We start from the raw sequence: 13,741 nt of genomic DNA, 5'->3' as shown, positions 1-13,741 counted from the left end.
ATTTTGGGGGCAGAAAGGAAGCAATTAATTTTTCTAGTGCTGATTCCACTTTTATTCTGAGCCTCTAGGGGATTCCAGGATCTGCCCACGAGCGCTCTCTTGCGGGCCTCAGACTCCTGCTGCTTCTCCTCCAAAGGTTCTGTCCTGCAAAAACCTGTTAACTGCCAATTTGAATTCGTAACTCCAAACTCACGTGGTTTCTCAGTGCTATTAGCAATCATATCACATTTCCTTATCCATTCACCCTCCGACTCTTCAGGAATCCCATCATCCTTCTGCTTTACTTCCCATGTCCCTGTGTTAAAAAGGCATTCGGTGATTAAAACAATATGGTACTGGCACAAAAACCAACAGACAAATCAATGGAACAGGATAGAAAGCCCAGAAATAAACCCACCCAGCTATGTCAATTAATCTACAACAAAGGAGGCAAGAATACACAATGGAAAAAAAAAAAGACAGTCTCTTCAATAAGTGGTGCTGGGAAAACTGGACAGCTACATGTAAAATAATGAAATTAGAACATTCTCTAACACCATCTATAAAAATAAACTCAAAATAGATTTAAAGACCTAAATGTAAGAACAGAGACTTTAAGACTCCTAGAGGAAAACATAGGCAGAACACTCTTTGACATAACTGCAGCAATCTTTTTGGATTTGTCTCCTAGAGTAATGGAAATAAAAACAAAAACAAACAAATAGGACCTAATTATTTTTTTTTAGGACCTAATTAAAAGCTTTTGCACAGCACAAGAAGTCATAAACAAAAAGATAGCCTACAGAACAGGACAAATATCTACAAAGGCTGCAACCAACAAGGGACTGATTTCCAAAATACACAAATAGCTCATATGGTTCAGTATTTAGAAAAAAAAAAAGGCAAAAAATGGGTAGAAGATCTAAACAGGCATTTCTCCAGAGAAGACATACAGATGACCAACAGGCACATGAAAAAATGCTCAATACCACAAATTATTAAGAGACATGCAAATCAAAATGATAATGAGGTATCTCCTCACTCTGGTCAGTATGGCCATCAACAAAATGTCCACAAATAATAAATGCTGAAGGGAGTGTGAAGAAAAAGTAACCTTCCTACACTACTGGTGGAAATGTCAATTGGTACAGCCACTATGGAGAAGAGTATAAAGGCTCCTTTAAAAACTAAAAATAGAGTTATCACATGATCCTATGATCCCTATCCTGGGCATTTATCTGGAGAAAACTATAATTTGAAAATATACATGCTCCTCTATGTTCATAGCAGCACTACTTGTAATAGCCAGGACACAGAAACAACAAAAATGTCTATCAACAGATGAATGGATAATGAAGATGTGTATATATACAATGGGATATTACTCAGCCATCAAAAACAAGGAAATAATGCCACTTGCAGCAACATGGATGGACCTACTGGTTATCATACTAAGTCAAGTAATTCAGGAAGAGAAAGACAAATAGTAATACCATACGATATCACTTATATATGGAATCTAAAATACAATGCAAATGAACATACCTACGAAACAGAAACTCACAGGCAAGAGAAAACAGACTTGGTTGCCAAGGGGGAGGAGGAGTGGGGAGGGAAGGATTGGAACTTTGGGATTAGTAGATGCAAACTATCATATGTAGGATGGATTACCAGCAAGGTCCTACTGTAACAGCACAGAACTACATTCAATATCCTGTGATAAATGATAATGGAAAAGAATATGAAAAAATACATATATGTATAACTGAGACACTTTGATGCAGAGCAGAAATTAACATTGTAGATCAATTATACTTCAATAAAATTTTTAAAGAATTCCAGGATTATATTAAAAAACTAAAGATCAAGAATTTTCTGGATTAAGTGAAACTGAAGAGCCATAACAACTAAATGCAACGTGGGATCCTGGATTGGGAAAAAGGGGTTCTAAAAGATACCACTGAAACATTTGAGGAAATTTAAGTATGGACTGGCATTAAATAATAGTATTATGTTTATTTTAATATCCTAATATTGATAGCTGTGCTATTATATCACGAATGTCCTTGTCAGAAAACATACTGAGTAACAACAAGCAAAAGGACTTGATGTTTTTTATTTACCCCCAAAGGATTCAGAAAACAAATATTTTATACCTATATTTGGAGGGAAATGATAAAGCAAATGAAACAAATGTAAACAACAGACCTGGGAAAAGCATATACAAGAGTTCCTTGTATTATTCTATTTTTTTAATTGAAGTATAGTTGATGTATAATCCTTGTACTATTTTTGTATTTTTTCTGAAAGTTTGAAATTATATAAAAGTTAAAATTTCCAAAAACAAAACAAAAAGGGGGGGAAAAGTCCTCCAATAGCTTCACATTACATTGAAATGACAAAGTACTTGCAATGGCCTAGAAGGTTCTACATAATCAGCCTCCCACTTTGTGGCTCTGATCTGACCTCCTACAACTCCTGCACTTACTACCTCCACTCCAGACAACCCCACTCTGCCCCTTCTGCTGCTCTCTGTTCCTTTGACAAGCCTGGCTGGTTGTCCTAGTCAGCCTGTCCATCTGACTGGAATCCTCTTCCCTCAGGTGGCCCTGTAGCATGTGTCGTCACACCTTAATTTTTTATTTTTTTTATCTGAAAAGCAATCTTTTTTTTTTTTTTTTTTTTTTTTGGTATTTGGAAAGCAACGTGGGTTTTTTGGCCTCACTTCTTTATATTTCACCTTCTCAGTGAGTCCTTCCCTGATCTTAGCCTTTAAGTCACAATTCCCAATCTCCACTCCGCTTTCTTGCTTCAGCTTTGCTCTTTAGCTCTTATCACCAACTGACAAACGATAAATTTAGTATAATGTACCCTTGACTGTTTTTCCCACAAGAACCTGTGCCCCAGAAGGGCAGGGATTATTGCCTGTTTTGTTTGGGGCTCTACAGAGGTCTTCTATCCTGATTCTTCCCTTGGCCCAGGGGCCTGGTCCTCCTACTTCCCCACCCCCAACCCCCAGGTTTCAATCCTCCAGGAACTGCTCCCCTCCGCCCCCGCGCCCCCCCTCCACCTTCCCAGGAACCAGGGGGTCCCAGGAAGCCAGCCTGCTCTTTGAAGAACAAAGGGGGAGGAGCTGTGCCTCGGATCCCAGGCCTAGGAAGACGTCACAGCGGGGGAGGGGAAGCGCCACACTAGGCCAGCTGTGCAGTCTCCGTTCCTTCCCTGCCTCTGCCTCCCTAGGGCCCCAGCGCGTGTGGGACACGAGCTCCCTTCCCCCAAGCCCAGATGCTGCCCCGCGTTAAGCCAGCGTCCAGGAAGAGGCTAGAGGCCCAGACACTCATACACAAGCTATGTTCATACATAGACACAACCACAAACGGACATGCGCACAGGCCTGCACTGACATGGAGGTGTGTCATCCACAGACCCCATCCCATCCCCTTAGACCCTGGAAATGCCCTTGGAAGTGCCCTCCAGGAGGAATAGCTGGAGAACAATCACCCAACCAGTCCAACTGGTCTCACAACCAGCCTGAAGTGTATATGATTGTTTGGGGCAGGGGTGAGAGCTTTTAAAGAAAATAATGTTAAACTAGGTACAAAAAGTAATATTTACAGTGAAACAAAGACCAGAAAAAATAACTTACTGGTATTAACTAATTGCCTGCCTACACTCCTCTAATACTCTCAAGAGACTGGCTACTGACTTTGTATATCTCAAATCTCATTTTTTCCTCTACCACCCATGTACTTATAGTTAACAAGAGCCCCTGGATCATTCATGTCACCTGTGCCCTCTGGCATTGCACTTGCAAGGCAGAAGTCTAGTGAGTGGGCACAGGTGACAGGAGTTTCCTTGGAAGCCATTCCCACAGCAGATGGCTGGGCTAACTTTGTGTGGAAGTGAGTGGGAACCACAGTAACCGAATTAGCAATTTACATATCCCCAAATGCCCACAGCCATTTCAACACAGGGGGACTGTGTGACAGAGGGGAAGTTGGGAGTGAAAACAGACAGTGGTCTTTACCATTTGCAGTTAAAATATCTATTTTGGCCAATTTTATAGAAGCATATGGTCATGTGAGGGTTGCTAGGACCCTCACAGAGGTGTGTTTAAGTGAGGGGTCCTAAAGTGTACATTTCATTGGCTTCATGGTGAATTCACCTTTGAAATTGTCATTTTTGATGGCACATCTCAAATGGACTTGCAACCTGCCTAGAAATCCTATTCTATCCTAGAAGGTTTGCTTTCCTATTCTCCAAAATGAATATTTCATACCTTCTTTCTCCTCAAAGGAGCTGCAGCACTCTCCCCTCAAGCAATGAGCTTGCTTGATTCATTCTTTAAAAAAAAAAAAATTTATTTGGCTGTACCAGGTCTTAGTTGTGGCACGAGCGATCTTTAGTTGTGGCTTGTGGGATCTAGTTCCCTGACTATGTATTGAACCCTGGTTGTCTGCACCGGGAATGAGGAATCTTTTTCTTAAAAAAGAAAAAAAATTATTGAAGTATAGTAAAAAAAAAAAAATTCATTGAATTTGCCTGTCATCATTTTGCACAGGGGCCATGCTAATATTATCTATATCATTCTAATTTTAGTATATGCGCTGCTGAAGCATGTACTCCTTGTTAAACAGCGTAAAAGAAACATCTATCAATTGAGAAGGGTTCATTTCAAATGCCCCATCTCTTCTCTGCAACTTTCTCCTAATATCTGAGGCACATTCTAATATTTTCAGGGGCCTTGGGATCTGCATAGTATAATGTTTGTAGGCCTGATAAATCCTTTGCAAAAATTCAGAAAGGCTTTCGTTTGTTTTGCTGAATTTCTTGAATTTTGTTCAGACTCTTTTCTTTGGTTCTCCTTTGCAAGGCCCTGTCTAGATGCACTAATAAGTGGTGCTCTCATAAGGCCCTTCTCCTCTCACTAGGGTTCCAGTTTGGTTCAGGGGTCAAGTGTGCTTCAGGTATAGCGGATTCTCCCTATAAAGGAGGGTTTCCATCTTTCCAATTAAACAAGTCTGAGAAGCCTGGCCAGCTGGTCACTTGCAGGCCTGCTATGAGATAACCTAAGAGAAATCGTCCTGCCCCAGGGGTGGCTTCTGGCCCAAACTGGGTGTGCTGTTGGGTCTTATATTACCAGACTAAGTCCCTGTGCCCCAGAAACTAACACGTGCCTGTGTGCGTCCTAGGTCACTTCAGTTGTCTGACTCTGTGTGATCTTATGGACTGCAGCTGTCCATTTGATTCTCCAGGCAAGAATACTGGAGTGGGTTGCAGACACAGGATTTCCTAATTGATCCCTATGAGAAGGTGAAGTCCTGAGCCCCAGTCAGGAATTAGGGGCTAGGTAGGAACAGAAGGTGGTACAATGAGTGGATTTTTTGGTATAACACCTGGAGTGGCTAAGACAGCTTGCTTGGCTTTAGGAGATAAAGTTTGAAGCAACACATTCTCACTCCCATTCCCTTCCCTTTCTTATTTTCCCTGATGTAATAGCACAAATGCTTACACATAAAGGATTTTGTTATTCTTCCCTACTGCTTCCCAGAATAGCCACCATAAAACCATAAATAGCAATTGACCGTTTCTAACTATCCAAAGGATGACTTGTTGCTTTGGTATCAACCAACTGGGCTGAATTCTGGGATGGGGCTTTTGCTGATTTTAGGAACCCTGTGGAATCTTTCTCTTCTCTCTGGGAATGTTCTACAGATTTCCACCCCCCCCCCATTGTTACTTTCTTCCATTTGACATCAGTAAAAAGCTTTAAATATCACAAAATTAATTTGGTTGTAAATAGAGAAATAGTACCAAACAAAATGAAATATAAAACCCAAAAGACAACAGAAAACCCTAATAGACCCTCAAGTTCGGTCTTGGGGTTTTACATATACCAATGACACAGGAGACTGCAAATAACATAATTAACACAGCAAGGGTAGCAGTACTTGGTGCACAGGGGCCCAAGATAACTGTGCCTAAACCCCTTCTAGAGATCCTAACAGGTACTGTGGCCATGCATTGCTTCAGTAAAATATATTCTTCACACTCATGAGTTCTCAGTTCTCGGCTATAATCAGATCATTTATCCAAAATGTATATCAGAGGACTTTCTTTAGAGATAGCTGAAACATTCCCCATTTATTTTTATGTTTTTAAAATTGTTTATTTTATTCATTTGGCTGCAACTAAGACTCATTGCAGCATACAGGCTTCAGTAGTTGTGGTACACCAGTGGGCTTAGTTGCTCCAAGGCATGTAGGATCCTAGCTCCCTGCTGCTGCTGCTGCTGCTAATTCGCCCTGACCAGTGATCAAACCCGTGTCCCCTGAATTGCAAGGCAGATTCTTAGCCATTGGACTACCAAGAAGTCCCTTCTCCCATTTTAAAATACAGAAATACAAGACCACCCCCCCCCCCACAAATGGCACACAAAAATGCTAGCATCCAAAGAAACTAAGGAACCAGTTCACAAACCAGGTAAAAGTTCAACAACGCTTGCCTCTCTCCAACAAGGTACTTACTCAAATACAAAACAAATTGGCATATTGCAGAGAAAAAGTCCCAAAGAAAGAGGAAATAAGGTTTATGGCTGTAGACACCAGAGTGACTTACCCAACAGTATGGAGCCTGCTAGCTCTCAAATGTCCATCCAGCTGTCAAGTGCTAGGGCACTCCATGCTGTTCCAGGGAATTCTGAAGGGCAGATCCTCTGGACAAGGGGTCCTGGCAGCTTACTGGAGGAGTCCCCAACCAGGCTCAGGTGGCCGTGATCAGCAAGGTTCTTTACTGGCTTACCAAGTTGGAGCTCCCACTGCTTGTAGCTACAAGCCAATAAAATGAGAGACAGTTGTTAGGGGACAAGGAATAACTACTTTGCTCGGAGAGCCAGCAGACCAAGGAGATGGTGGACTCCTGTTTCAAAGAACCACCTGGCCTGAGTTAGAATTCAGGCTTCTTGTATACCAAAAAAGGGAAGAAATAAAGTTAAACATTTCTTGGTTCTGGTCAGAACTGTGTTCATTTCTTCCTGTAGGCACTGACAGGCAGGCCAGGTTAGGATGTTTCCTGGGAGCTAAACAAAGGTGTTTTAACTTAATGCTCATTACCTGGGAGGCAGGGCTCCCAAAGATGGGCCATAATGTGTAACTTAAGCTTATAGGCAACATCTCTTTAGTGATTAAGTTGTCATAGAACACAAAAGTTTCCCTATTAAATGATCACCAGAGTAAACTAGACTTGCACTCTCAAGTCATTGCCATGACTGGCTGCCCCTCCCCCACCCTCGTAGCCATCTTATATTACTTTCGGTTTTCTTAGTCATTGTCTGTCTCCCCTTCACCCACCATAATGTAAGTAGCAGGAGAGTCCAGATGCAAGGTACCCTCAAGCCTAACAACACTTGGTGCACAAGAGGCCCGCCAGAAATAGCGGCTTCGTGATTTGAGTACAGGGGTTGCTCACATAGACATACAAATGCCCAGACTGTTCTAGAGTTTCCTTCTAGGGGCCACTGTTATGGCTTGGAATTGAGAAGAGAGAATTCCCAGTCGCTCACACAATCCAGAGGCGGAAAAGAAAGACTTCGAGCCTAGCCCAGATGAAGTTGAAGGAGACAGGAGTCAGGATCCAGAGACAGAGATACGAACTCTGGGCGAGTTCCTGAGAGAGGGACAGAGACAAACAAGACGCAGACCCCGGATTCAGTGGCCCAGAGACGCGGGCCCGCAGCAGCCTAAGCCCGCGGCCGGAGGAGGGGCGCGGAGGGAGGCCGAGGGCAGGAGAAGACGGTGGAAAACCAGCGCCGGAGCCCGAGGGACCCGGCCCCCTGCCCTCACTCACAAGTGGCCGCGGCAGTCGGCGGGAGCCCGGCCACCTGCTGACCCGACGCGTGCGGGATCAAAGCGGCTGGGAAGGGGCGGGCGGGGAGTGGCAGGAACCTGGAGGTGTGAGCGAGCTTCCCAGGGGATAGCCGGAGCGTGGGAGCGCAGAGGGCCGGGCGGCCACGGAGTACTGGAGGGACCATCCCAGAGACCCGGAGCCAGACATGCAGAGACCACGCAAGACCCAGAGAGAGCCAGCGCAGAAGTCAGGAGACCTGGAAATAATGTGAAAAAGAGGGAGACAGAGACGCTGAAAGACGGCGGGACAAAAAAAAGGCCGTGACCGTGGACTTAGAAAAAGAAACCGGGTTCCAGAGGACAGAAAATAAGAGAAAGAGCGAGGAAGAGGAAAGGAAAGAAAAGCCAGAGTCTTGGAGCTTAAGGGCAGGGACGACCTCGCGCCTCCCGCGCGGAGGGCTGAAAGGACCCCCGGGGCAGGGATCCCAGCGCGCGGTCCTTTCTCAGGGTCACGCCTGCGGAGGTGCGGGCGGGGAGGGGGGGTTAGAAGGAGGGTTGTGGACAGCCACCAGGCTGGGAGGATGGGAGTGTGAGGACGTTCGGAATCAGGGTCTCGACCCAAAGCCTCATACTTTGACACAGAGTGGAAAAGTTAAACATTAATATTTGGTAGAAATCTTAAACAAGAAATACAGACATCTTCGATGGAACAAAAAAAAAAAAAAGCTGATGCATTGGCCGGGAATCGAACCCGGGCCTCCCGCGTGGCAGGCGAGAATTCTACCACTGAACCACCAATGCAAGGGTACCCAAGGCCTCCTGGACCTGTCTCATCTTGTAAAGCACCGTGGTGACCGTCTCCAAGCGGCTTTCTAGCCAGGGGCAGGGCAGAGGAACAGTCCCAATAGTAGACGTGGGTGGAGCCCCGAGCCATCCTTCCTTCCGCCTGGATCCGGTCAACCGGCCATAAAGTTGCCCCATATGGCCAGGGGCGGCCCCACACCCGGGTGCGAACTGCCCGGGGCCCCGAGCCTCGCGTGCAGGTGACAAAAACTCAGCCCGAGCCCAGGTTCCCAAGGAGGGGGGCAGCGGGGGCTTCTGAGGCCATACATCTGCGCTCCCATTTGGCTCAGGTAGCGGGAGGTGGCATGTGCTGGGCTTCCTGACTGCAAATGGGAGCGCCCTCCCCAAGGTCTGAGCTCCTTTAGCTCGGACTTCGCCAAGGCAAGCTTCGTGAAAAAACCAAGTTGTGAACGGGAGCTGGGAGGGCTCGGAGGAGCCCCATCCGTCTCTTACTACGAAGCTGTCTTCTGACTCAGTCTCCAACCCTGTTTTGTGTCCGTCCCTGGTATTCTTGCCGTCCCGTTAAGTCTCTGATTTTATCTTCTTGGCATCATTCCGCATTGTGTCATGCTCTTGGTTTGAGGTGGGTGTTGATCCCCTTTATTTTGTTCCCTTTTTTATCTTTTAAAGAAAACTGCCTGCTCTTTGCTCCCCTATAATCACGAGAGGTCCGGAGGAGCGAAGAACCCGGGAGCACATCTGGCAGCCCCGGGCCTGAATCTCCTATGATTAGTTTTTAATCAAATACTTCTAACTGGAAAGATCTCTCCACCGGTGCTTCAAAGCCTCCCTACCTCTTCCATGAGGCTTCCCCCTGCCCCAGTCTAGCCATCCCTCATGATGACCCTTTCCCTGAGCACCTACTTCACCGTCCGTCTAAAATAGCTACTTGACAACACATCCTCTTTCCCACTGAAACTTCCAGGGATAAACCAGGCCTCCAGCCTATATCTCAGCATGAAGGGTCCCAGCCTAGACCGGTGCCCAGTGGTCACAATGAGTGTATAGATGTTGGGGGAACTGAATATGACTGACTTAGATCGCACAGAGCTTCTTCCACCTCCAGACAAAGTCCCTGGTGAATTAGATCCAGCCAGCACACTCAGGTGACTATCCCAAGTAGGAGGTGACTTTGGGGGAAAGGCGTATAGGATCCAGCTTAGGGGCTGAGGGGTGCTAACTTTTTTTAATTTCAGTATTAGTGGGGGTACAGTGAGCTCCCAAGAAAACTGAAATAGTGAACGGGTGCGGGGTGGGGGAACTCTGAACTCCCTTCCTGAGTTCTGTCCCCAAATTACTCCAACTCCCTCTTCTCTAATAACTTCCCTTCAGCTAGGTTCCCGCCTCATTATACAGCCTAATGGTCCTTAAACCAGCCGGTGCCGCACCGGCCCCTCATTTCCCACACTCCCAGGCCATTTCCACCTTTCCCCCCGCCCCCTTGTGCCCCTCCCCTTTCCGGGAGCCTCGTGCCCAGGGTCGAGTCCTGTGGGATCCTGAAGGGGCGGGCCCGGGTCCTAACCTTCCCCCTACTCGGGGCCTGCAGGATATAAGGCTCAAGGAGAGCGGAGACTCGGTCCACACTAGGGTCCGGAGGAGCGATGGTCACCCGGGATCGAGCCGAGAATAGGGACGGCCCCAAGGTGAGAGGAGGGCGGGGAGGGAGCAGAGGTCCCTGGACTGAGGAGGGGACAGGGTCCCTGAGGGTCAAGGAAGAGGCTGGAGACGCGGGGCAGGAAGGGGGGACCCAAGGAGCCAGGGGCTGGGGAGGAAGCTGCAAACTATGGAGAAGGGGTCAGCGTAAGAGCTGTTACTGGGTGGGCGGTAGAGGCAGAGGTCTGGGTGTGGGTGATGGCAGTTGACACCTTGTGCCTTCGAGGGGTCGGGGTGGGCGGCGGCAGAATTTGAGTAAAATAAGCAGGAGGAGCACAGAGCTAAGGGAGGAGGGTGGAAATAAAAATCGGAGAGGATGGGCACTCCCTCCACGCGGGCTGTGAGAGGGCGCTGACCCAATGCAGCCTTGTAAGAGAAGGTTCCAGAGGCCCGAGCCCGGGTGGAAGACTTCAGAACCAGTGGAGAAGGGTGACCGCACACACGGGTTAGAGGGAGGGAAGGAGGCGCGGGCGCGCTGGGTGTCTCCCTTTCTACACTCAGGGCCGCCAGCTCAGCCCGGCACCTTGCGGCCCACGCGTCTGGGCGCAAAGAGGGCCCCCAAAGTTCTCCACTGAGACAGAGAAAGACTGCACGAGACGGAGACGTAGAGAGAAAGGAGGAGGAGGAGGAAGAAAGACACAGAGAGGGGAGGAGGGAGGACAAGAGTGAGAGAGGAGAAAGCAGAAGACCCGGGAGAGAGAGGAGGCGAGCTACAGAAATTCACTCCAGGGGCGTTGGGAGGGGGATTGGAGAGGGGTCGAATGGGCCTGGCCCTAGCCTCTCTGGGGTCTTGGGGAAGGGGTGGAGGCCGGCCTATCCCAGCGGCGGGATCCCGACGCCCCCGCGGCCGCGCTGAGTCTCGGTCGGGTCGGCCCCGCTCTCCCTTTCCTGCTGGTCGCAGATGCTGAAGCCGCTCGTGGAGAAGCGGCGCCGGGACCGCATCAACCGCAGCCTGGAAGAACTGAGGCTGCTGCTGCTGGAGCGGACCCGGGACCAGGTCAGTTCTTCTGCCATCACCCCGCCCCTAAACATTCCGTCCTCGCGTCCCAGGGCTTCCCACTTGGGTAGGGACATTTGATGCTTTGGAGACCCTGGCCCCAAGGGACCTTGGAATTCCAGCCCAGCCCCCTTTCCCGCTCTCAGAACGCGATCTGCATCGCAACCCCTAGGGTCTGTAAGTTTCAACACCCGGCTCTAAATTTCACTCCCAGGGTCAGTCAGTTTCAATCTTTGGGTCTGTAAATTCTCCTTCCTCCCCCCAACCTCCGACCCCTCCCCAAGATAGGCAGCGGGGTGGTTAATTTCACTCCCTAGGTTTGCTGTTCAAATCCCCTCCTCGCACTATGGGTTGGTTTCATCCCCTCGGTTTGGACAGTTTCGTCTCAGGGTGGGCCAGGACCATTCTTGGTCATCTCCACTCGGTGTTCCGTAGCGCACTCTGCGGTCCGCGCGCAAACGCGATCCGGGGGCACCCCCAGCTCCCGCATCCCCCTCCCTTCTTCCCCCTGCCACTTTCCCCCTCTCTCCCCACCCCTTTCTGTCTCTGCGCCCTCCCCTCCCATCTGTAGAACCTCCGGAACCCGAAGCTGGAGAAAGCAGAGATACTGGAGTTCGCCGTGGGCTACTTGAGGGAGCGAAGCCGGGTGGAGCCCCCGGGTACAGCGCGGGGGTGGGGCAGCGGAGGGAGGGAGCGGGGGGTTTCACTTGGGCCCGGGTCTGGGTAGACGGGGAGGACCCCGCGGAGGCCGGTGGGCTTGGGGAGTGGCAGGCTCTGCTCCGAGGCGAGGTTAATAATAACACCCGCGCGTGTCTGTCTCTGTGTCTCCCTCCTTTTCTCCCTCTGTCCATCTGGCTTCCTGTCTCTGTCTCTGCGCCTGTCCGGCTTCGGTATCTCTGCGCCCCGCCCCTTTCCCTCTCCCCTGATGGGACCCCCTGCCCGGCCCGCCGGTCCTCCCGCCGGCCGCACCTTCAGGGGTTCCCCGATCCCCAGCCCAGGACGCCGAGGCGCTCGCCAGCTGCTACTTGTCGGGATTCCGCGAGTGCCTGCTCCGCTTGGCGGCCTTTGCGCAAGACGCCAGCCCGGCCGCGCGCGCCCAGCTCTTCTCCGCGCTGCACGGTTACCTGCGCCCCAAGCCGCCCCGGCCGGAACCGGGAGAACCCAGGCCCCCCGCGCCGCGCCTACCGCTGGACCCCGCCGCCCCAGCGCCCGGCCCCGCGCTCCACCAGCGCCCCCCAGTTCACAAGGGCCCCCCGAGCCCGCGCTGCGCGCGGTCCCCGTCCCCCTGCTCCCCTCGAGCCGGTGATTCCGGCGCGCCGGCCCCCCTCACCGGACTGCTGCCGCCGCCGCCGCCTCACAGACAAGACGGGGCGCCCAAGGCCCCGCCGCCCCCGCCGCCCGCTTTCTGGAGACCTTGGCCCTGAGCTTTGAGGGGTGGGGTGGGGGCGGGGCTGGGGGGAGGGGTAGAGACTCCAGCCCGAGGGCAGCAGAGGGACCCGGGCGTCCGGGTGAGGTGTTGGGGAGGGCGGCGGGGCGCACGGGCGCCGCGCGCGGGTGAGATGTGGTTTATATTAGAGTATCTATATAAATATATATTTCCCTGGTTCCTGTCCCTTCTCCCTGCCCCCCACCCCGACCCCCCGGCGTCTAGGATTGTACCCTCTGCCCCCAGCCCAGCCCCAGACCCTTCCCGAGTCCCTAGTGCATGGAATAAAGTGGTTATCAAATCCCCGTGTGTCCCCGAGCCAGGGGCCTGCCTTTATCTCGGCGTCCACGCCCACTTTCCCTCCCCTTCTGTTTCCCGCCCCCAGTCCTGCTCTCCTCGGCCCGAGCCCCGGGGCAGACAGGTAAGTAAAGAAGAGAGCAGAGCGGAGGCTGAGGTGGGAACTGAAACCAGCTGAGATAGGGTAGGGGGAGAAGGGTGGGAGCCTTTTAAGAAAAAGCCGGATAAAGAGGAAAAGAAAAAATAAAATAAAACCGACTCTGGTGGGATTCGAACCCACAACCTTTGAATCGCTCTTTCGTCACTAGAAGTCCAATGCGCTATCCATTGCGCCACAGAGCCACCTGGCGGGCGGCAGCGTCTGACAGCTTACGGGTACTAGAATGGGAATAGGGCGGGGGGAGGGGGAGGGTTGTGAGGGAATTGGGCGGGGCGTGGCAGGAGCGCGAGGTTTGGACTTCAGAGGCCTCCATGGAAGAGGTAGCGTGCGCAAAGCGAGTGAACGAAGTGGGAGTGAGGAAGCACAAGGGTGGAGGAAACAGCGCAACGGAATATGAGCCAGCAAGCGAGTATGGAGCCCCAGCTGCAGGTTTGGGGAATGCTTCTAGTTCAGGCGAACCCCACTCCCGGATGTGGCCTCATCCGTAAGAATAAACCTGTTTTGTTGTTAATTTCTGTGTGCCTTTGTTTCTTCTGGTCAGC

At 50.4% G+C, this 13,741-nt stretch overlaps 1 protein-coding gene, 1 long non-coding RNA gene and 2 other non-coding genes across 5 annotated transcripts; 1 reads left to right on the top strand and 3 right to left on the bottom strand.

The window, feature by feature from the left end:
- Window positions 23-12,708, bottom strand: LOC108638269. Of its 2 annotated transcripts, none has more exons than XR_001919700.1 (3): window positions 12,647-12,708; window positions 6,598-6,806; window positions 23-295 (listed from the first exon to the last, which is right to left on the bottom strand). It is a non-coding gene; the product is annotated as an uncharacterized LOC108638269 (long non-coding RNA). The 2 variants fall into 2 exon arrangements; XR_001919699.1 differs by lacking the exon at window positions 12,647-12,708 and adding an exon at window positions 7,825-8,266.
- On the bottom strand, window positions 8,554-8,624 carry TRNAG-GCC. Its single transcript has one exon. It is a non-coding gene; the product is annotated as a tRNA-Gly (tRNA).
- Window positions 10,248-13,712, top strand: HES7 (hes family bHLH transcription factor 7). The gene is made up of 4 exons (XM_018064609.1): window positions 10,248-10,309; window positions 11,221-11,316; window positions 11,888-11,975; window positions 12,292-13,712. The coding sequence occupies exons 1-4, from the start codon at window positions 10,268-10,270 to the stop codon at window positions 12,738-12,740; spliced, it is 675 nt and encodes a 224-aa protein (XP_017920098.1). The 5' UTR covers window positions 10,248-10,267; the 3' UTR covers window positions 12,741-13,712.
- On the bottom strand, window positions 13,295-13,381 carry TRNAR-UCU. The gene is given in 2 exon segments: window positions 13,295-13,330; window positions 13,345-13,381. It is a non-coding gene; the product is annotated as a tRNA-Arg (tRNA).

The sequence above is a fragment of the Capra hircus genome, chromosome 19, assembly GCF_001704415.2.
Source record: "Capra hircus breed San Clemente chromosome 19, ASM170441v1, whole genome shotgun sequence".
NCBI lineage: Eukaryota > Metazoa > Chordata > Mammalia > Artiodactyla > Bovidae > Capra > Capra hircus.
This window is presented reverse-complemented; position numbering and strand designations above follow the sequence as displayed.